The 24087-nt window shown below is 38.4% G+C and overlaps 1 protein-coding gene across 2 annotated transcripts; it reads left to right on the forward strand.

Annotated features, from left to right (window-relative positions):
* Positions 1-585: 585 nt before the first annotated feature.
* Positions 586-22756, forward strand: SERPINB10 (serpin family B member 10). 2 transcript variants are annotated; one of them, XM_013052778.2, is made up of 8 exons: positions 586-688; positions 4312-4488; positions 6803-6868; positions 7279-7416; positions 9329-9446; positions 17101-17243; positions 20467-20622; positions 22204-22756. In XM_013052778.2, exons 1-8 carry the CDS (start codon positions 599-601, stop codon positions 22606-22608), a joined length of 1293 nt encoding a protein of 430 aa, XP_012908232.1. In that variant the 5' UTR covers positions 586-598; the 3' UTR covers positions 22609-22756. The 2 variants fall into 2 exon arrangements, with proteins under 2 accessions (XP_012908232.1, XP_044921640.1); XM_045065705.1 differs by lacking the exon at positions 586-688 and adding an exon at positions 2460-2529.
* Positions 22757-24087: the final 1331 nt, after the last annotated feature.

Consider the following 24087-nt stretch of genomic DNA (forward strand, 5'->3'; position numbering starts at 1 on the left):
AAAGAAAACTAAAAAGTGATGAACCAACATCTGACTCAGCAACTGTGTCTAAAACATTGGTCCAGACCCCTTATCCCCGCAGGTGGGAAAATGGACATGGGACTGGATGGAGTTCTTCCTTGGGTTCCACATCAACCCATCAAGGGAGAAGAGGACCAACATTTGTTGGGTGCCTCTAGTACATGGCACCTTAAAAGCAGCTTTAACAATGTAACAGCAAATATTTCACCCCCAATATTTTCCATTTTACTACCCATTATTATTCTGTTAATTAAGAGCTTTCTTTTTTCTTTCTTTTTTTTTTTTTTTTTAAGAAAGACTACTGGGGAAAACTACTAGAATTGCTGCCAGTTGGCCGACTAGAGAAGAGAGTAAACAAGGAAAGGATGAGTTACAATTTGTCAGAGCTCAGGTTTCTACCTGCAGACAGACATGGCAAGTGTAGGTAAGTAAGTCATCCAGGCAAAACATTCATTGTGGATCTCTGTCTTTTTAGTTGAGCTCTCAGCCAAGATAAACTTGAAAGGAAGAGTGTATGGGCTTGTGAAATGAATCAGAGGGTGGGGCCAAGAAAAGGGAGGTGCTAGAATTTTTAAAGATGATTTCTACAGTTAAAAGTTACTTAACTCACCACAATCTCTTATTAAAGGAACCAGTTGCCAGTTCTGCTCCAGCAGAAGAAAACAAGGTATTGTAAATATTTCTTTGTTTAAAAATGTTTATTTATGTTTTCTTTCTATATTGAAATGTCTAACAGTGTAACAAATGATCAAGAGCTCTCAAAAACAGAAAGCTTCCTCTCCCCAAGAATTCCTTACAAATCAGACAGATTTAACCCCGAGCTCGTTCCAAGCTTGTGTGGAAAAGAGGGCAAAGAGGGAGAGACAGCATTTATTTAAAAGGAGTTAGAGAAATGGTTTTACCAGAAATTGTGAAACCGTGAATGGAATCTCCTCCAGTCACTTTTCTAGATTGACCACCTCTGTATCAGTCAACATAGGCAAAGAGAAATAGAGCATTCTCAGAATAATTGAGGCCAACCTCTTCTAACCCTTTGGAAGAGCGAGCTTGGTGATATGAATTTGATCCACATCATTAATGCATGGAATTAATTTGGCTCTCATTCCCTGTCTCCATCTAACATCCCATCCAGGCTACCACTCCATGGGCTGTTAGCTTTCTTCTCTTCCATGGAGTAGCCTAAGCCCTAAGCCCCAACCTTCTACTATATGCTCATTGTAAAACAGCCCAAACTATTGATTCCCTCAAAAAATGGCTTTGTGTAGAGTGCTGAGGGGAGATGTCACCCTCTGGTAAGCACAGCTCCAAGAAGTAGGCACTACCATTAGTATCATCAAAAGTCAAGGAGCTTTGGGTATCCTTTTGTAGAAAATGAAGTGAGGATCCTTCCCACTTCCTCATGCTCTATACCATCTTCCCTCCTTTCTTCCTCCTCCTGTTCACCTTTCTTCCTCCCCCAATCTCTCTTTTTTTCTGTTAAAATCTTGAAGGCAATGAGATACAATGACAAGGGAGATTGTATTCAGAGTCCAGAGAATGGGATTACAGTGATAACTTCACTCTTAGCCGTCTGTGCACATTGGACAGCACTTTTAAATTCTCTGGACCTTAGTATCCTAGTAGATAAAACAAGGCAATTGTACTAGAGGGGACTCCAGGTTTCTTTGTGACTATGGGTATCTATGATTCAACATTTTGATGAATGACACTATCCTTTTATTACTTTCATAGTTCTTCAGTTTTTCCCCTAAGCCCTTGAGAGAGTTGTACATATTTTACGTGTATGTATTTGTATATATTAAGGCATGTATATATTTATATATATATAGATAAAGATCTAAACTGACACTTCTAAAACTTCTGAAAACTGCAAAGAATAATTTATTCTGAAAATGGAATAGTAGTCTTCTGATCTAGACATTTTTAATCTTCTCTGAAAAAAATCATTGTCTAACCTTTGTAAGGATAAATTATTTCCTATAAAATATCATCCTAAAATTTGCATCTTTCAGAAAGCACTTTTCACTCAGGTTAAATTTTACCAATGGCTTAACACTTCTATAAATTTTTTGTAAAAAAAAAAAAGGTAAGAATTGTTCTTTTATGTTTGGGGCAATACTTCATGTATTAATGATGATATTAACAAGAGAATTAATGAAGCTGAAGATAACTGGATATTAACTTCCACAAATAATTAACTCTTTCATTAAATAAAATTATTGTTTTCAGGAATTTGTTACAAGTAGTCAAACTCTAGAATAACCATAAACTTTAGGTAGAAAGATAAAAATCTCAGGCCCTAAGATATTATTTTCTCCTCCCTTCATGGTTAGTATAGTTTTAAGGAGGCAAACATTTTCCATATGAATGTATTTCATGAATTCTAAAGAGATAAAGCTTAATATATATGTGGTAAACAAAGCATCATTTGAATGAATACAGATGTAAAGAGATTAAGGAGGTTATTTCCAAGATGGCCCTGGATCTATCAAGAAAAACTACATACTGGTAAGTTTTGAACATTTTGTGAGGTGTACACTTATTACAAAACTAGAGTTGTTTTTCTTTAGTCAAGTGATATTAGCCTAGAATTATCTTCACCTTCAGCAATAGACATGGGCTAGAACTGAAGCAGGACTTAGAGGGGGAAGTTCTTTGACTAAGTGTAAGCCTATGGTTAGGAGGGATTTCAGTAGGATCATTGTTAATCCAGTTTATGATGAAACCAAAACTTGGCCTACCTATGCCTCTCCCTTGATTCAGAGACTCTTGACCCTTCTAAGGTCCCGAGTGCCAGGTGATGCCAGTATAAGTTGAAGTTCTACACAACATTGGCACTAATGGGAAATTCTAGGTCTAGGAAGTTGACTTATTTTTAATCACTTAACCAGTTTGAGAGATTATTTGGCTATAAAATGACATCAGATTGAAGTAGTTGTTTCTTTGATAGAACCCATGTCTTAAAAGACTGAAAATGTCGGGTAATTAGGGGTGAAATTTAGAGGTTGAATATAATTTTTTTAAATGAGTAAAACTGAGTTCTTTTTGTTCAAGAAGATCATTTTCAGAGGGTCCCAAGTGAGTGAGAATAAGGGCAAAGAGCCTTGACTTCCCTACTTCTCTATGAGCATTTCCCACTAAACTGTGTATGGTTTCAAGTTTAAGTGAATAGACAATGGCGGCTGGAGCCCAAATAATGAACATTGTAAAGAAGTAATAAATATTTATAAACATCCATTTTGTGTAAAGTCCTGAGCGAGGTGTTGTTGGAGATACAGAAAATTTTACTCTTAAGGAACTTACCCTGGAGTTGGAAAGCTACAAGCGTGTGAAGACAGAACTATCAGTGGGATAAATATCAATAAGGGGCAAAGTGATGTTGTGGGACTTAACTCCTCTGCATACTAGAGATCAGGAAAAGTTTCTTAAGAAAGAAACTGGAACAGAACTGGATTTCAATAGAGTAAAGAAGGATCAAAACATTCTAGGAAAAAAGAAAACCATTCTAGGAATGAAGAATATCATAGATAAAGGCAAGAATGAACAGATAATGGCGCCTGGTGACTCAGTTGTTAAGTGGTTGCCTTCGGCTCAGGTCAAGATCCTGGGGTCCTGGGATCAAGGTCCACATCAGACTCCTTGCTCAGCGGGAAGCCTGCTTCTCCCTCTCCCACTCCCCCTGCTTGTGTACCCTCTCTCTCTGTCTTGCTCTCTGTCAAATAAATAAATAAATAAAATCTTAAAAAAGAATGAACAGATAAGGTTAAAAAGTATAAAAATATTGGTGATAAGTGAGAAAAACCACGAAGTTTCTTGAAAAAAATGACTAGCAATTTCTTATTTACTATGTAAAGTCAGCAGTCATGTGGTGCATTGAGAAGCAGCACAGGGCTGATGGCACCATTTTTATTATGATTTTCTCAACAGGGAGCTGCCAACTGACCAGCACCAAATTGTTCTCTGCTGCAGCTTAGCACTACAATTTGAGCATTCCCTCAAACTCTCTAAACTTCAGTTTTCTAATATGTAAACTACTAATATTGGTAAGGGATTTTCCACAGTCCTTTCGGCTATTATGAATAGGTACACATATAAGGATGAATGGAAATAGATGCATATAAAATGGATGGAAATATATATACTACATATATGATATAAATTTGGATTAGATAATATATATTTTTGTCACTTCAAGAAAGGGTGATTAAAAAGGATAGTTGTGTCAGCCAAAAGTGAAATAAGTGGAAAGGATTATTAACAAGTTTTTTATCTCTGCTTTATTTTTCTTAGGTTTTCCCAATGGACTCTCTAGCCAAATCAATCAACCAATTTGCCCTGGACTTCAGCAAAAAGCTGGCTGAATCGGCTGAGGGCAAAAATATTTTCTTTTCTCCCTGGGGCATCTCAACCTCATTGGCCATGGTATATTTGGGCACTGGAGGTACCACAGCAGCCCAGATGGCCCAGGTAAGCAGGAGAGTTCAAGCATCCTCTGCGGCCTTTAAACAGAGCCTTCCTTTTAACTGCTGCCATCATTTGCTTCCTGAAGTCCACATAGCTTACATTTTACAGCCATATCCTACAAGACAAAAGATATACTTCAGCATTGTTTTAGGCCATAAAAAGAATTCTGGGGAAGAGAACCAACCATAAAATTGCTCCTTAAGGGGCACCTGGGTGGCTCAATGAGTTAAGCCTCTGCCTTTGGCTCAGTTCATGATCTTAGCATCCTGGGATGGAGCCCTGCATTGGGCTCTCTGCTCAGCAGGGAGCCTGCTTCCCCCTTTCTCTCTCTGCCTGACTCTGCCTGCCTCTCTGCCTGCTTGTGATCTCTGTCTGTCAAATAAATAAATAAAATATTTAAAAAAGAAAGAAAGAAAATTGCTGCTTAAAAAGCCATGTAAGAACCCATGTTCCCTAGCAAGATCAAGAGGAGAGACAATAAGGTTATCAAGTTTGGTTCAGCACCAAAACCAATTTTATTTTGATTATTAATATATTTCAGGAAGTAATGGCCCATACTTTATTTTATTTTTAAATTTTAATTTCAGTAAAGTTAACATACGATATTACATTAGTTTCAGGTGTACACTGTAATGATTCACCAGTTCTGTACTTTACTCAGTGCTCATCAGGACAAGCGAGCTCTTAATCCCGTTCATCTGTTTCCCCCACCCTCCCACCACTTCCCCTCTGGAAACCCTCTCTTTGTTCTCTCTAGTTAAGTTAGGCTTTTCCTTTGTCTATTTTGTCTTTGTTCACTTGTTTTGCTTCTTAAATTCCACATATGAGTGGTATCATACCATTTTTGAATGGCTCATACTTTAAATACTAGAATTAGTCATTGTCTTTCCAATCTCAGAAGGATTTTCTTGAAGACGCAGATAGAAAAATGAAATGAATCCAGTTCTTTGTGCTTTGTTTGGTTTGTCTATGTCTAATCCCTGGTTGTCTGCATGAATGTAAAAAACCCACTGAGAGCATTAAAATAACAAAACAATAGTATTGGTTAAGCAGTTATTGATTTGTTGTAAACATCTTCAAAGCATTGTGACCGCGTGTGCAGACACACACTTACATGCACAAGTAGAGCCATAGATAGCAAAATTGTAGTTTAAAAAGTCATGTGTATATGTGTGCTTCTGTGCAAATGTACAAATATATGTGTGTGTGTTTTAAGATAGATATAGAAAAGAGGAAATCCAGCCCTAAAGCATGCAATAATCAAAAGATTAAGTGACAGAATTTCCATTCCGGTGGTGTCCTTTGAGTCAAATACAGAAAACAGCACAAACAGTAATTCTGCATGAAACAGGCAGAATTTATATTCTGTGAGCTTGGGCTTAGGATATCCCCCTTATTCTTTTAGTTCACAAGATATTGTGTGTTTCAAAATGAAAACAAAATCCTGGCTTACCCCTGGTTAATAACTGGTTAAATATTAAAAGGCTTAACAGTTAATGTGATCGACAGTCTTAGATGGATTTCAACTGGGGTCCATTTCATGTGAACATATTTCTGTGTGTTTCTTGTCCTTGCTTTATTTAAATGCTACTGACATATCAATGGCGATGCTTTGTGACTGAGACTGAGTCCTTCATGTACCCCTGTTTGTCACTGGGTGTCAGTCAGCATGAGCTTTGGTAAACTAGATTTTATTCCCCATTGTGACCTGAGTCCAGGCTATGGGAGATGGAATTATCACCTTGTTTTCTACTGTTGCACAGTTCAGGGGAAGCAAGCATGTCCACTTCCTTTTTGTTAACTTCCAAATGAAATGCTAGGCTGAGCACAAAGAATGTGTCTATAACTGTCAAGTGAGGCAGACAATGAGACCTGAAACTTAACTAGAATAAGCAAATAAAATCCCTGAATTTTCTAGATAATTGAAGCAATATTGGCTTATGCTTAAATCATCTAAATGATACTTTCAAATGAACACCTAGTTTTCAAAACAACCATATACAGAACAAAACAAAACATGGAATACAAGAGATTTTTACTTCTAGTGATTTCCCAACATCATCTCAAATGTCCTATAAAGAGTATAAGAATAAAGAGAGTAGCTACTTAACAGCAGCTTAAAAATTTATTTCAAAGCTGCTGTTGACCTCCCCATCCATCTAGCAACACATTATTTAAGTGAAATCAGAGCGCCCTGCTAATTAATTATATGTTCTGTGGTGATGGGAATGACTGACTTGTATTTGCTGAGGAGAATTTCAGATGATTACATCTTCGCAAATTGTGTTCACATATTTCCTTTTTATTGAAATGACAGGTTCTTCAGTTTAGCAGAGATCAGGACATCAAAACTTGTCCTGAAAGTGAGAAGAAAAGAAAAATGGTATGTCTTATTTTTAATATGCATTCAATAATTAAAAGGAACTTCTTTTAGAAAAATTTCATCAAACTACAGAAAAATTTTCAAAATACAGAAACGTGTATGCTTTTTGGAAGGGTCGTATTCTTTCCCTCTCTCTCTTTCCATCTTTTCCTTCCACTTCAAAGCTGCCCCACCTTCAAACTTGTTCTTGCCTTTATAAACTAAATGTGAAGAAAACAATACCCTAACAACTTGTAAATTCTTGCACTGCTAACATTAAAGAAAATGTTTTTTGGTCTACCATGCAACTGATTTGAGTTTTTGTTTACAGGACACCAACTCATTTTATTGAGATAGAGGCTGTTCATGTAGACCTAGTTCTTGTTCAGTGTTTTTATTTGACTGTTTGACTAATCCTTTTTCTTTTAAAGGAATTCGGTTTGAGCAATGTTGAAGATATACACTCTCACTTCCAGACCCTTATCTCAGAAATAAGCAATCCCAGCAAGGCTTACATACTTAAAACAGCCAACAGGATATATGGAGAGAAAACCTACCCATTTCACACTGTAAGTGCAAATGTGTCTTTTAAAGCTGATGGGAAAGAAAGATACCAATCAGGAAACTTTTCATACATTTCTCTAGAGATCCCAGGGACGATATTCATGTATGGGGTCAGCACTTCTTTAGAGCACCAGTAAGTGGCTAGGTGTAAAGGAAATCAACAGTGGGTCTCAAGCCACACTATATGCTCAGAATAAAGGGGTCCACCTCAGCCAGTGAATGGGTAAGAGATGTGGTTTGGGTCATCTCCAGGTTAGCATCTGTTTCATGGAGAATGGGGCAGGAGATGCAGGGTAACCCAGTAGGGTCGATGTGCAGGAGCAGAGGGCAGAGCTGGTCCTGGGAGTGCGGCTGGACTGGGAGCTTGTAGTTGAGCAAAGCTGACTCGGGGATCAGATGGGTCATTTCACAGCATGACTTTAGAGACTTTAGGAAAGACTCTCGACATGGAATAATATCACCTTCTCCCCTTCTCAGGTGACTGAGATCCCACAATGCAGACCATACTTTCGTTCTCAATTCAGATTCAAGGGCTTCCCACAGTGGGCCACCCTGAACGAAGCCAAGCAATGAATTTCCCATTAGTGCATCACATCTCAACACATAAGAGAGTAGGAGGACCCAGGTGCCCAGCGGGCAAAGGGCAAGGAACTTGGGTAGGATAGAGGGACAGCTTTAATTTAATTTAATTTAATTTAATTTAATTTCCCAATAGGAAATTAAAGCTATCTTGTGATATCAAGCAGGGCTGTCCCTGCCCATAGCCAGTGAATTCAGGGAGGTCAGCACTTGGGCCCGGTCAAGACTAAAGGCAGAAAAGCATCCAAATGAAGCCTTAGAGACATTTCTGGTACTGGTAGTCCTGAGCATTCTGCTTTGGTCCAGAAGTAGGAGGTATCTGAGTGGGGCAGGCACTTAGAGATGAGAAGGACACAGATATACAAAATGAGACATCTTTTATAATGTCCACAAGCCCTGGATGTGCTCGGAGAGGTTGAGTAGAACCTACGAGTCAATACAGGGAATGGTGCCTTGTGAAATTTTAAGCCTTCCTTTTTTACTGGATCATAATTTCTACATAGTTTAGACTTCCTAATCTTCAAACCACTGCCTGGAGGCTGAATTACCTCAGCACTTCTTGCTGAACACAATTCCTCTACCAAGTAATACACTGAAGGGGTATGACAGGGCTCCTGAGGATGGCAGGTGCCCTCATAAGCCCACTTCTGATGACTGCCACCAGGGGGGACATCAAAGGTCCAGAGGACTAAGCCAGGTTTCTTCCCTCAGACAGCCTGCTGAACCCTTGGCCACACTTTGCAATCCATTTTCAGAGCAGCGTATAGCTCTCCTCGGGGGCCCTCCACAGGTTTTTGGTGCTTAGTGTTCATAGCAGGGGGCTGCCGGACCCACAGGCTTCACTTTGGTGCTGGCTCTGCTAGAGAAAGCAAAGTGCAATTGCAAACAGGTCTTTGTCCCTGGAGATAGTCCTGGGGTTTCTAGAGTTCTCTCCCTTTTCATACCAGCCCCATTTCACAGGCATGGATAAACACAGGAGAGGGTAGAGGTGCTTGGGTCACTCAGTCCATTAAGCATCTGAGTCTTGGTCTGAGGGTTGTGAGTTCAAGTCCATGGTGGGCTCCATGCTGGGTGTAGAGCCTACTTTAAAAAAAAAAAATAGGGAGGGTGTGGGAGCCCCAGAACTGGGAGGCAGACCTTCCTCCATACCTGGACTTCTTCATGGCTAGTCTGTGCCCAGCTAACTTTAAAGAGGGGAGTGTTTAGTTTTCGACCAAAATGGAAGTATGGAAAGACAGAGGGGGCAATGGGGTGGAGGTTTGCAATGATCCATGGATAGCCTTGATGTCTCGGTTTTGGACAAACTCTGCAAAAGAAGATTTTACCTCTATCTTCCAGAGATATCTAGAAGACATGAAAACATACTTTGGTGCAGAACCACAGTCTGTTAATTTTGTGGGAGCTTCTGGACAAATTCGAAAGGAGATCAACTCTTGGGTTGAAAGTCAGACTGAAGGTAAGTTTTCACCAAGGTGCTCAGCAGAGTATCTTCTCCAAGCATTTTTGTATTTTTTTGAATTTGCTTTGTAAGAATGTGTATTTCCAAACAAGAACAGTGGATACATTCTAAATATGCAGAACATTTCTTTCTATCCATGCCCATGATTTTCAGATTCCTAGCTTTCCCAGCAAGTCTTATCTAAAACCTCTAAGTCAAGATACCCACTTTACTAAGAGGACAAGAAAATTCTTGTATCCCAATAATTCCAGACAGGAGCCCAGGGGCAAAAAAGCAGAAAAGTGCAAAGAGGAAAGTAAAAATACTGAAAACATTTGTGATTTCTGATGAAAAATAGCTAGCAATTAGTAATGAAATTGTGGCATTAAATGTGTTATATAATCTTAAATAATTTTCCAAATGAGGTCATATATTACGGTAGGGGGCTAAGCTGCTGTAGCGGAGAGACTTGGAATACAGTGGCTTAATGATAAGGCAGACATTTATTTTTCTTTTACATAATAGTCAAAAGGCAGATAAGCATTGTCTCTGCTGAGGCAATGCAGAGACCCAGACTGGTGGGTTAGCTCCACCATCCTCAAAACATGGCTTTCGTATTTAAGTCTAAGATGATTCTTGCATTTGTCATTGTAAAGTCACCAGGAAATGGTGAAAAGAAAGCTTCTTTGCTTTTAAGGAGATATGACCCAAAGGTTTCACACATCAGTTGCACCCATATCTTAAACTCAACTACATGGCTGAGTTTTACATGGTCCCCCATTTAGGCTCTGGGGACCCACCTGTCCTGATTTTCTTGAAACTTTCCTAGATTTAACACCTGAAGACCTCTCAGTCCCAGGCAAACCAGGATAGCTGGTCACCTAGACTTGCTGTAATAACCATCTTTTAAGATGTAGTTTGAAGCTAGGTAGCTACACACTCACTTAAAAGTTGAGTGTTCTATTTCTTTTTTAATTTTTTAAATATTAATTTTCAAATTTTTTATTTAAATTCCAGGTAACATATAATGTAATATTGGTTTCTGGTGAAAATTTAGGGATTCAACACTAAAATTTAGTGATCATCACAAATGCCCTCCTTAATCCCATTCCCCCTCCCCCGCCCCTCTGGTAACCCTGACTTTGTTCTCTGTAGTTAAGAGTCTGTTTCTTGGCTTGCCTCTCTCGTCCTTCTTTTCTTCCTATGATCATTTGTTTTGTTCTTAAATTCCACATGAGTGAAATTATATGCTATTTGTCTTTTTCTGACTGACTTACTTCACTTAACATTATACTTTCTAGTTTCATCACATCAGTTGCAAATGGCAAGATTTCATTATTTTTCATGACGGAGTAATAGTCCATTGTGTGTGTCTATGTGTCTATCTTTTTTATCCCTTTATCAGTCATTGGACACTTAGACTGTTTCCGTAGCTTGGCTGTTGTTGATCATGCCGCTATAAACATGGGGGTGCATGTCTCCCTTTGAATTAGTATTTTTGTACCTTTGGGTAAATATCTAGTGGCACAAATTGGTGGGTGGTAGGGTAGCTCTATTTTTAAATTTTTGAGGAAACTCCAAACTATTTTCCAGAGTGGCTGCACCAGCTTGCATTCCCACCAACAATACAAGAAGATTCCCCTTTCTCCACATCCTCAACAACATCTGTTGTTTCTTGTGTTGTTGATTTTAGCCATTCTGATAGCTGTGAGGTCATATTTCATTGTAGTTTTGATTTCTATTTCCTTGATGATCTGTGATGTGGAGCATCTTCTCATGTGTCTGTTGGCCTTCTGGATGCCTTCTTTGGAAAAATGTCTATTCATGGCTTCTGCCCATTTCTTAACTGGATTATTCATTTTGGGGATGTTGAATTTTATAAGGTTTTATTTATTTTGGATACTGACCCTTTATCAGATATGTCACTTTATCAGATATGTCATTCGCAAATATCTTCTCCCATTCCATAGGCTGCCTTTTAGTTGTTGATTGTTTCCTTTGTGGTGCAGAAGCTTCTTATCTTGATGAAGTCCCAATAGTTCATTTATGTCTCCCTCTTTGCTCACACAGCACTCAGTGTGAAAGCTCACTTTGATAGGTACCGCACTGTTATTGAAGTTAACCACTGAAGCCTCCCCTGCTAGACTCAAGGGCCCAAGTACAATGATGCTACCTGATGTGAGTTTCAGCTTCAAATCACTAACACACAGCAGGCCTGCTAATTGTCATTGCTCAGAACATTAACATTTACTGAAATGCCCTGAGGAAGTTGGCAGCCTTAATTCTCAGTTCCTTTTTCATTGAATAGTGACTCAAAAGCCATGGTGAGGCAAGAGTGACCATTGTACTTAACTTATACCTGACTTGGGTTCATTCAAAAGCAAGCCTGTTTTTAGAATGATAGACCCGCTCGCATTTACTGAGCACTTGTATGGATTCAGTCAGCAGGAGGACCAAATGGGACCGCACAGGCAAAAGCCTGCTGTAATATCCAACACAAATTCAGCATGGCAGATGTGACTCCAAGAATAATCTGGGGCTGAACTAACCCTGAGGTCCTCAGATTCCTAACACTCAGATTCTAGAGTGTTCCTCAGATTCCTGAGGTCTTAGATTCCTAGGTCAGATTCCTAACCCAGTGTCTGTCATGTTTTCTGGAAAAGAAGGGGAGCTCTACAGATAGGAAGGCTAAGAGCAGTTAACTTGCGATCTTTACACAAGAACAAAGCTTTTCAGAGCCGAGAGGAGAACCATGGTCTCGTGTTGCGGAAGCTGGCTTCTTCCTATCCTTGCCCTGCTTCCCCTGCATCAACTGCCGCCCTTAAGGAACATGACCAGACCCAACTGTCTAGGTCACAAAGCCTCCTTGGAGATTGTCCTGTGTTGACAGAAATGTGTCATAAGTCTGCCCTGCCCAGTGTGCTAGGGTCACATGTTCCATCCACACATAACTATAGATGGGTTCAAATGTGGCTAATGTTACTGATGAACTGAATTTTTCCTTCAATTTAGTTTAAGTAATTTAAGTTTAAGCAGCCATGGATGTCTAGCGGCTGCCATATTTGACAGTGCAGGAGTTTTGATTTTGAGGAAGAACTGAATAATCTTAAATTATGGAGGAACGAGTAGACTTCAGATTATAGTTATTATAGGGTCGAGATATAGGACAGACACATTTTGAAAAATCCTCTGTTGTCACACGACTTCTAAAATGAGAGACCTCCAAAATAAGTTAATCAAGGGCATGGTCAGAATCTTTTATTGAGCCCCTGTTTCCTGCATCCTATGACCTCATTGTTCCAGCTGGCAAGGCTGGCTCTACTTCTTAGAAGTGGTATCTTCCAAAGAGGCAGAAAGCTGTAATCTTTCTGTATTTTCTCTTTATGGACTGAACACAAATTGGTTATTTGAGGGATATTCAAAACCAAATAAGGTTAAGGAATTAAACAGCTTTTCAGGAATTTTGACTTCATCAAGGTATAATTCTGTACACCCTTAAGAAAAAGTTGCTAGAAACTCCTCAGCATGTATACGTTCCATCTGAAACACCTGAAAGAAGCTTCTTTCCTTAAGCTTTCAAATAGAGTTTCTTTCAAGTAGCCATATGGACCACTGGAACATACACGGCATTCAGAGTCAAAAGTCTCGATAGTGCCAGTTACGTGTTGCAATTTTTTTTTTTTCTGGATTGTCTTCATTATAGTCTATAAACTACTTGAAAGTGGGTGTTGGAGAAGGTTATTGTCTACGTGTTTGTCATCTCAAAACCTCTCATGTGTTTGGCACACTGGGCACTCTAGTGTCACATTAATAACTGTGCTCAGCAGGACTTACTCTGAATATCTTGGAAGATTGTCCTTCCCATTCATTACCTCGAACTACCAGGGGTGTGTGCAATGAACCAGCCAGTAGGTGGCACTTTAGCTCTAAAGAGTACAGCAAAATCATGGTCAAATTTGACTCAGTTACTTTTAAGTTATATTTGACTACACTTTATACATCCTTTATTCAATAATTATATTTTACATAACCTAAAACAGCTGCGGGTTCAAGAGGTTAGTTTCTCTGAAAGCATATGAGTCCATAGAATAATGCAGCACAACTTAAATCATCTGTATCTCAACCAACCTGAGATAAGTTTGTGCAAAACTCAGTCCTCTATGTTTTCTATTTGCATCTACAACTCTGTCGAGTGATAGAATACTTGATTAAAAATAACACAGCTTTTAAAAAAATAAAACTTCTGTGCAAAAAATAAAGATTAAAGAAATGATGTACACGGCCTCCCCATGATGAATCATCAAAGAAATTAAGTTTAATACAGTCTTTAATAAGATTGGCGAAAACTAAATTGTTCATTGTTAAACCAAAATGTATGTTTCATCTGTGAGGGAGGGCTGTCCTGAAGAGACACGTCCAAGTCATACCTCAGATCAGCTGGAATCTCTAGAAGTGTTACTGACCCCAGAACTTTTTTCAAAAGCTGCACAGGGGATTCTCATGCGTGTCGGGTGAGGACTTCTGCAGGCGGGGTGTGCGCACGCGCAGTCAGGCTCTTGGAGCCCATTTGTTGCGTGTGCGCATGTCTTCCCAACCCTGCTTTCCGAGACTTCCATGTTGGTAGCTCGAAATCAATATGGCGAGAATATTTACACCCCAGAAATGGGCTACAAATCAAGTTTCCTTCTCCCCCACTCCTACCTGGAGACAGTTTACCAGCAAACCACTGGAAATGGAAAGACAAGTTCTGGATTTCATTTGTCATTTTATTATATTTCACTGACCTACTCTTGTTTTCCATACCTACTTTTTTTTTTTTAAGATTTTATTTATTTGACAGATAGAGATCATGAGTAGGCAGATAGGCAGGCAGAGAGCTGCTGAGCAGAGAGCCTGATTAGGGGCTCAAACCCAAGACCCTGGGATCATGACCTGAGCCAAAGGCAGAGACTAACCCACTGAGCCACCCTGGCACTCCCTACTTTTTGTTTGTAACAATAAAGGGAAATCTAGAAGTTAAATAGACCTAATTTTAGTTGTTCTTAATTATTTTTGAAAGCTTTAGCACATGTGTTATATATAGTCCTTATTTAAAAAAAAAAAAAAAAAAAAAAAAAAGATAAGTCAGCAACCCCACTAGTCCTGACTTCACTGTGGTATAGATGTCCTTGCTCATTGCAATAACCTGCAGGCAGACATATTTGCTACCCATTACTGGCACACAGGTAAATATTAAAGACCATTAGACCAAATGGCTCCAAACCAGTGGCTCTCAGTTCTCACGACACATGAAACTAAGTTTACTAATTCCTAAGTCCAACCCCAGATGAATTAATTGAGATCTCTAGGAGGGAGGCTCAGGCATCAGTATTGTCTAAATCCTCAGGTGATTCTAACTGACAATCAAGGCTAAGAATAATTATTGCGAATAGGATAATACCCTCAATTCTATTAACACCCCCTTTCCCATTGAGCTCCACTGCTCATGGCCTTTGAGGTTCCAGTTCCCTGGATAACATTTGGCCTTGCTCAGCAGCCCTCTGGGGTGTGTGTGTGTGTGTGTGTGAATGTGTGTGTGCGTGCACGCGCCTGTGCGCACACGCACAGGTGCACTCGCTGTGGTTTCACCTAATCCATCTGTATTCTCTCTTCAAAATGTCTTTCAATAGCATCTTTTCTTAGTTTGCATTCCTGTTTCAGAATTATTCTTTTCAACAAATATTTGTTCTAGAAAAACATAGTTTGACTATGTACTCTAAGGCTTTAAAAAGAGAACTGTACACAGATCTTGTACCTTAGTTATCAAATTTGCTTTTCATAGGAGAATGGGTTAACCATTCTGAAACTATTTTATGTATATTCTAGTACTGAGCAAATGAGTAAATATATTGGAAATAATAAGGCTCAGGTGTTTCACTGACAGGGAAAGGAATTGTAAATAAAGAAAAGCAAAGATGAGCATGAACCCCATGGTGCTGGACTGAAATAGGAAATATCAATATGAATTCCTCATCTATAATATATAAGCAGAGAATTAGATAGATATGGAAATATTTACAGATGTGTGTATAATACATGTATTTTCCAGCTTTCTCTGCTGAGCAATGACACCCCAGGAATAATGAACATAGCTAACATCCACATCTTGATTTCTAAAACCCACCCTTCAAATACAAAAACAAAAACAAAAAACGAAAAACAACATAACCAAGGCTGCTAGAAGAAATGCCAATTCTAGGGCTGGGACATGGAAAGCACCAGATAAACTTTAGGACATACTGTGGTACCAGAATATAGGTAAATGCCCAAAATATCTGAGAACATGTCCAATGGATGTAGGAGCCAACTTGAGGATGTTTCTAATAGCCAAATCTGGGACAATTTGGACAACAAAATAGATAATGATAGTAATAAATTATAACCCATAGGGTAAAACAAACATCCATGAGTCTATACTGATATAAATTACCTAAATAAAAGGAGGAGATGGGAGAGTTCTTCCTCATAGTAGAATTCCAGTTGATAAATGTAGAAGGAATAGTGGAAATCGAATATCACCATTTGGCAAAACACCACAATCATCATTGTTTCAGGCAAGATCATCAACGAATGCTGAAATTGGTGGGCAAAAGTTTGATGAGAAAGAGGAAATTTATTTGGTCATCTAGTAGCTCCCCACATGACACTTATGAATTAGAAAGGGAAAAAGTCGTAATTTTACAGTGAGAAACCTGTGGGAATCAAATCATCAAAGTTAACATCACCCATAGTGGGAAATAAGAACACAATCTGTTTCCTGGTATGATTCATTGAGAAGCACATAACATTGTTTCTGTGGTTGTGTTTGTGACCTAGGGCTGCCATGACCAATTACCACAAACTGGATGGTTTCAAACAATAGAAATGTATTCTCCCACAGTTCTGGAGGCTTCAAATCTGAAATCAAGATGTGACCAGGGCCACGCTTCTTTCAAATGCTCTAGGGAAGGCACTGCTCCATGCCTCCCCTCAATTTCAGGTGGTTGGGGGGCAATCCTTGACATTCCTTGGCTTGTAGACTCTTCAATCTCTGCCTCTGTGGGCACATAATCTTCTTCTTTAAGTCTGTCCTGTATCTGTGTTTTCACATCGTCTTGTCCTCTCTGCGTGTCTATGTCCAAATTTTCCTCTTCTTGTAAGGATATCATTACTAGGTTAAAGCTACTTTAATCCAGGATGACCTCCATCTTAACTTGATTAGGTCTGCAGAGACCCTGTTTCCATATAAGAGCACATTCACAGGGACTGGTATTTAGGACCTAACATATCTTTCTGGTGGGATACAATTGAGGAAACATCAGACAAATCTGAAACGATAATTTGACACTTTTTCAAAAGTGTCAAATTCATGAAAGACAGAAGGAATGATTCAAAGGCACAAAGACAAAATGACATAACTACAACTTGAGATCTTGGATTGATTTCTGATCCAAAAGAAGAGTTTTACTGGAATAGCAGATGAAATTTAAATAGGACCTGTTAGTAATATTCTATTGATGCTAACTTCCCTGTTTGGATCATTGGTGGATATAAGATATCAGTCAGTAGTATTTCATAATTATCATTTTTATAAGTGTGGCATTTTGCCAGGGTGTAACTATACCATTTGTAATCTATCCTTTTGTTCTTATAGGAAAAATCCAGAATCTCCTACCTGATGATGCAGTAAATTCTGAAACCAGGATGGTTCTGGTGAATGCTCTTTACTTTAAAGGAATCTGGGAACATCAGTTCTTAGTCCAAAACACCACAGAAAAGCCTTTCAGAATAAATAAGGTAGGAAACTTTTAATAATCAGCATGGTTTTTACATGATATTTTAAAGGAGATTCTATTTGAAATTTATTCTTCTTTTTGAATATATGTTTCTGGAAAGTCTGGCTATTGCCAGGGCAGGGATACCTAAGCTAAAAGCCAGGTCCATCCTGCCTGGGGATTCCTCTTTTCATTGTTTCTTCTCTGAAGAGAGACAATTCACATATTTTATCGCTTAGTTCTTGCTTTGACTATGGTGGAGTAGGTAAGATAGTTATTATATTTATTTCCCAGCTGTCAAAGTGACTGGAGCCATGCCTAAGTTAAAAATCTACCAGAACCGTAACCCCCGACTCTTCACTATTAGTTCTGTTCTTGTTCTATTAGACCAGTACTCTCTTCTTCCAAACCCATATCTTGCCATAAGTAAAAGAAAGACACATTTAGGGGCACCTGGGTGGCTCAGTGGGTTAAAGCCTCTGCCTTCGGCTCAGGTCATGATCCCAGGGTCCTGGAATCGAGCCCTGCATCGGGCTCTCTGCTCATCGGGGAGCCTGCTTCTCCCTCTCTCTCTCTGCCTGCTTCTCTGCCTAGTTGTGAACTCTGTCTCTCAAATAAATAAATAAAATCTTAAAAAAAAAAAAAAGAAAGAAAGACACATCTAAAATCTCATGCTTTCCATTGTTTTCTCTTTGTGTTAGTATACAACACACTCATTTTTGTGATAGATAGGAACTCACTACCTCAAAAGGGGAGACTAATATAAGGCAACAGATAGATCCCCTAGAATCCAAGGGCTAGAATATGTCTGGGCCTTGGAACTTGAGTGGAAACAAGGATTCAAATGTAGTCAAGATTCAGTCTTTATCTTTGCAAGTCTGTTTCTCCCATCATTCTTCCCTCAGGCTGAAATCTAACTTTCTCTTCTTCCCAGTCCACAGTGGCAGAACATGCTACTCACAACATTGCCTCCATTTTAGAGACCAGTCTAATAGATCTCATTTTAAATTCCTAGGAAAGGAATTGATTAGCCAATATTTGTTAAAGCTGATTAGTCCTGGGGTGGGTCTTCTCACATAACCAGTGCTCCCAGGGACCTAATACAGTAAGCACACAGGTATGTGGAGTAGGTGGCTTTCAGTCAGTGGGATAAAATGGGGAAGGGACCAAACATGTAATTGAATGGACTAAGCAGAGCTGGATAGTTACCTGGCTTAGTACATCCACAAGGAATTTTCAGTTACAAGTGGTAAGATAACATTCCAAAATAGCTTCAGGAAAATGGGATTTGTATTAACATTATTTACATAATGAAGGGGAACTGAGAGGTCCAGGGAGTCTCAAGACATAATCTCACTTCTCTGTCCTCTCTTCCCTCACTCCCATCACCTTTACTCCTTCTGGTTATCACCTTCATTCTCTAATACTAAAGATACAATTTCTCTATATGACCCGAGAATTTGGTTGCCCCATCGTCAGCCTTTGAGCTTCACAACTCTGGTAGATAGTCCTTCTGCTAGCTCTAACAGAATGCTCCTTCCTTAAGGAGGGCTCTGTTTTATGCGATTCATGTGTTTATCCCTGAAAAAATCACTGTATCCTGAAGTATCCTGACTGAACAACCCTAATCATATGACCACTACATTAGCAGACGGGTGGAACTCTGTGATTAACAACTCCCTATAGAATGGATAAGTAAAGTGTCTACAACATTTGAATTGCAGGGTTTTGTTTTTGTATTACTATTGGCCTTACTATAAATACACTTTTTTAAAGAGCATTTTTATGTTTGCAGCAAAATTGAGAGGAAAGTAGAATTCCCATATATCACCAGCCACATAATTTCCCTTATTATTAACATTTTGCATTAGTGTGGTGCCTTTGTTATAGTTAATGAGCCAATATTCATACATTTTCATTAATTCAAGTCTGTAGTTAACACTAGGGTTCACTTTTGGTCTTGTATAGTTCTATGGGCTTTGACTAATGCAAAATGTCACGTATCTGCCATTCTGTTTTCATATGGAATAGTTTAACTGTCCTAAAAATGCCCTGTACTCCACCCATTCATCCCTCCTCCTAAATACCTGGCAACCACTGATCTTTTTACTGTCTCTATAGTTTTGCTTTTTCTGGAAGGCCAGGTAGTTGGAATTGTATAGTATGTAGACTTTTTAGACTGGCCTCTTCCACTAAGCAATAGACAATAGATTTAAGCTTTCTCCCTGTCTCTCCCTGGCTTGATAGATCATTTCACTTTACTATTGAATAATTTTCCATTATCTGGACATATTGTAGTTTGTTTTGCAATTCACCTATTGAAGGACATCTTGGTTGTTTCCAATTTTGCGCAATTATGAATAAAGCTACTATAAATAATCTGTGTGCAAGATTTTGTGTGGACATAGTTTTTAACTTCTTTTGGTAAATACTCAGGAGCACACTTGCTGGGTCATGTGGTAATACCATGTTTAGCTTTGTAAGAACCTGCCAAACTGTCTCTGGAAGTGGCTTCCACTTTGCATTCCCACTGGCAGGGAATCACATTTCCTGTTGCTCCACATCCTTGTCAGCAGTTGATATCGTCAGTGTTTTGGATTTTCAGCCATGCTAAAAGGTCAGTAGTGCTAGCTCATTGTTCTAATTTGCAATTCCCTAAAGATGCTTGAGCATCTTTTCATATGCTGTAAGTCTTCCTTCAGTGAGGTATCTGTTCATATCTTTTGCCTTTTTTAAAAATTGGGTTCTTTTATTACCATTGAGTATTTAAAGGTTCTTTATATATTTTGATACTGATTCTTTATCAAATATGTGTTTTACAAATATGTCCTCCTAGCTTATTGTCTTTTTATTCTCCTAGTAAATGTCAGTGTTTATGATACTAAAATACTTTCTCAAATGTTTGCATGTGAAATCCACCTTATGCCATTTCTGAATCATTGACATTGGCATAGTTTGCATGAGATAAGATACTTTTTAAAGTGTTCAGTAGGATCCAGCTTGCTGTGACTTATAGAGGTTGCCACAACAGTGTTATAAAAGGCAACTTCCACATTACTTATCAATAATGTTATCCAGTAGAACATCTATTTCAGAAAATAAGGTCTGTGTAACTTTATTTAGCATTTTACAGAGAATCATCAGTTTTGCCAGGGTCCCAGACTACTGGGAACCAATTATGATAAAACAAAATTAAGGATTTGGTGGAACACTTTCTCAATGACTTTGCTACTTCCTTTCCATAGAGTACAAGCAAACCAGTGCAAATGATGTCCATGAAAGAAAAACTCCAAGTTTTTCACATTGAAAAACCACAAGCTATGGGCCTACAACTCTACTATGAAAACCGTGACCTCAGCCTGCTCATACTGCTGCCAGAAGATATCGATGGCCTGGATCAGGTATAGTCTGTCTGCTGTGAAGGTGGTTCTGGCATTTACCCCTCTGGGGAGAAACAAGACATGGTCTCCCTGTTTGTTTCTTTGATTCCTGTAGAGGAAGACAACCAACATATCTTGAGCCTTGAAGACTTTACCTTCACAGTGTCATTTAAGTTTTATAAAATTCTATAAGTTGTCACACTATTCCTCAGAAAGTTTAAGTAGCTGAAAGAACAGTCACAGGAGCAACAGATATGTATATATTTTTTGTCAGTCACAGAGCTGACCTCAGTCTAGGTCTTTCTTCTCCTTCTGGTAGGGCCTACTTAATCAAAGTTAATTTTTTAATCATTTGCATTAATTTAGCTTGAGATATATATTTTTCAACAAGACTCCGACTTCCAAAACTTGAAAAAAAAACTATTTTAATTAAAAAAAGTCTTCAGGAGGAAAAGGCTGTATCTGTACTAAGTATCAGTACTACCTTCAAGTATTATTTGTTTATCAGCTAAATTTCTATAAAGCCTAGTATAACTTTGGTCAGACCATGTTTCTGAGCAATTTGTATGTTTAAATTGAACATTAGTTTCCCATGCAGTGAGTGGCCTGGATTTCCTTGCACTGTGCATAACTTTTTGTGTGTTCCAGATTCTTTATACTTGTAAGTTTTCATAGTCCTGCTAGAATTTTGAAGAGATTTCCAAATGGTATCATAAAATCTGTGAAACTGGAAAGAATGGTAAAATTAAGACCAAGGGTGTACAGTAAACTATTAGCATCACAGCTTTATAAGATAACCCTTTCTTCCTAAAAGTGCAGGCTCCTGAGCTGAATATGTTGTCAGATTACTAATGTGTACTGTCTACAAGTATGTCACTGACAGCTTGAGTCTAAAAACTCTCAAAGTAGCAAAAACATGCATCTTGAAACAAACAAACATGCTATCTGAAAAAAAAAATCAAGCACATTTTTTCTCCTATATATATATGGTTATGTATATCCATATATATTTATTATTTAAAAAATTTAAAAGATAAAGAGGAGAAAAACACTCTAAAACACTATACTGAAAAACAGCTGTTATTTTTAAGATTTGGAGATCTTCCTTTCTTTACTCTTCCTTCCCTTTTTTGGGCATAGCTTATTGTTATTAATTTCATATTGTTGTGTTTATATAGACATTTTATTTTATCTCAGATATTGTTTTCAAAAGGCTGCCTCTCATGTTAATATAACAGATATCCTTTTGTACCCTGGCACATAACTTGTTCTAAAGTTTATACTTTGGTGTTGACAGCACATAAGGCATATTTATGTTGACCCATTTCCGTGTGTAGTTGATGTCTTGCATGCTGGCATAGAAGTACGCCATTTTGAAATAAGGTCTAATTCTCCTGTATCCCGGCAACTGGTCAGTTACAAAACAAAGATTCTGTAGGTCAACAAGGTGAAGAATCTCATTACACAAAGAATTTCCAAACGTGTGTGCTTTATTATCCTGGTTAATGGGAGGGACAGTAATTCATCTATGTAGTATCCAGGTCTCACTCAACCACTCTTTATGGAATTACGGACTCTCTCCTCCCCGTTCCACACCTGCAGCTGGAAGAGGCCACCACCTACGAAAAGCTGACTGAGTGGACCAGCGCAGACATGATGGAGTTGTACGAGGTTCAGCTGCAGCTCCCCAAGTTCAAGCTGGAAGAGACTTACAATCTCAAGTCAACCCTGAGCAGTATGGGGATGAGCGATGCCTTTAACCAGAGCAGAGCTGATTTTTCAGGAATGTCTATGGGGAGAGACTTATTTCTGTCCAATGTTTTCCACAAGGCTTTTGTAGAAATAAATGAACAAGGTACGGAGGCTACAGCTGGCACTGGGAGTGTGGTGAGCACTCGAACTAGGCTCCCTTCCATTGAATTTAATGCAAACCACCCGTTCCTCTTCTTTATCAGGCACAACAAAACTGGTAACATTCTCTTTTACGGGAGATTCTGCTCCCCCTAGACAATGGATCTCTCTCATTAAAAGAGACCAACTTCTGGTGTGAAAAGTGTACGAAAAGATGGAGAAACACAATTATAATAAAAACCAGTTTGCAGCTTGTTATCTTTTTCCACATTCGAATGTTAGCAAATAAACTTGAAATAATGCATTCTAGTGGTTTTATCATATTTATAAAACTAGAGAGAATGGCAAATTTTATTTTTACCACTTAACATTTTGTCTTAATGTGACTATTATTTACATTTCAGGAGTACTGTTATTCAGTCGAATGCCTTACAATTTTTCAACTACTTGGTCATTGTATTATCATTGTTACTTATATTTCACATGCCTCCTTGAGAGAAGAAAAATCTTTATAAAGGTAATATATGGATTTTTAGTTTAAACAAATGTAGAAAGAGTATGTTAGATGTTAGCACCAGGGAAAAGGTGTTAGAAGTATACAGAATTCCCTGGATTATCTTTGCAGCTTTTTTGTGAATCTAAAATAATTCAAAAATAAACACAATAATTATTGTGTAAAAGTGTAGTCATATTAACATCCCTGCCTTTAAAAATATTATGAGGTAGGGGCACCTGGGTGACTCAGTGGGTTAAGCCTTTGCTTCGGATCAGGTCATGATCTCAGCGTCCTGGGATTGAGGCAGCATCTGGCTCTCTGTTCTACAGAAAATATACTTTCTGAATCAAAATTGCTCAAAAACTCGTCACATATGGAATTTATTTCCTTCTAATCTATCCAGATTATGCTCATATGTAACTTCATTCCTAATTTATACTTAATAACTCATGCTCCCTGTGACAACATTGTTTTGTTCTTCTAATCTTTACATTAATATCCTATCATGGATGTGATAGAATCCGATCTGTTCTGTTGTTGGGCATTTGCTGATTTTCTCTGTGCACATGAAAAAAGGATGAATGGGTCATCATTCCGCATAATATTTAATCCATGTTTGTGCGTTTTACTTTCAGTGAAATTCCTTGAAATGCAATTTTGATTCAGAAAGTATATTTTCACAGCAATTTCTTCTTTTTCTTTCTTATTCCACCCATGCTTTTCTTTTTTCATTTCATTTCATTTCTTCTTCTTCTTCTTCTTCTTTTCTTTAAACACAATTCTGGAAGTAATTGGCACCCAATTTTCAGCATTGTTTATAGAGAATAAGAAGTCATGCCTGTCTGACCTTACCAGCATCGGAAACCGATAGTTTTTATACTTGTGAGTTTTATGCTTTAAAATGATAACTTTAATGTGCTCTCCACCACTACTTTCTTTTTGGGAGGTCATAGTGTAGCATAGTGATTAAAACAGTGAACTCCAGAGTCACACAGTTTCCAATCTCCTGTCTGTTGCTCACAGCAGAGCAGCCTGGAGGACTAGAAAGGGTTCCTGGGCAGTGGTCACAACACATGGCATTGGTGGGAAGTTAGGGATCAGTTAACTAATATTAGTTAATCAATTAACAATAGTTAATT

Source organism: Mustela putorius, unplaced genomic scaffold (assembly GCF_011764305.1).
Source record: "Mustela putorius furo isolate JIRA1106 unplaced genomic scaffold, ASM1176430v1.1 tig00003858_pilon_pilon_pilon, whole genome shotgun sequence".
NCBI classification, from domain to species: domain Eukaryota; kingdom Metazoa; phylum Chordata; class Mammalia; order Carnivora; family Mustelidae; genus Mustela; species Mustela putorius.

Coding starts and splice junctions, on each gene's coding strand:
- SERPINB10 (XM_013052778.2), top strand. CDS start 599: ATGATTTCTACAGTTAAAAGTTACTTAACTCACCACAATCTCTTATTA. Junction 689..4,311: donor CTCCAGCAGAAGAAAACAAG/GTATTGTAAATA, acceptor TATTTTTCTTAG/GTTTTCCCAATGGACTCTCT. Junction 4,489..6,802: donor CAGCAGCCCAGATGGCCCAG/GTAAGCAGGAGA, acceptor TTGAAATGACAG/GTTCTTCAGTTTAGCAGAGA.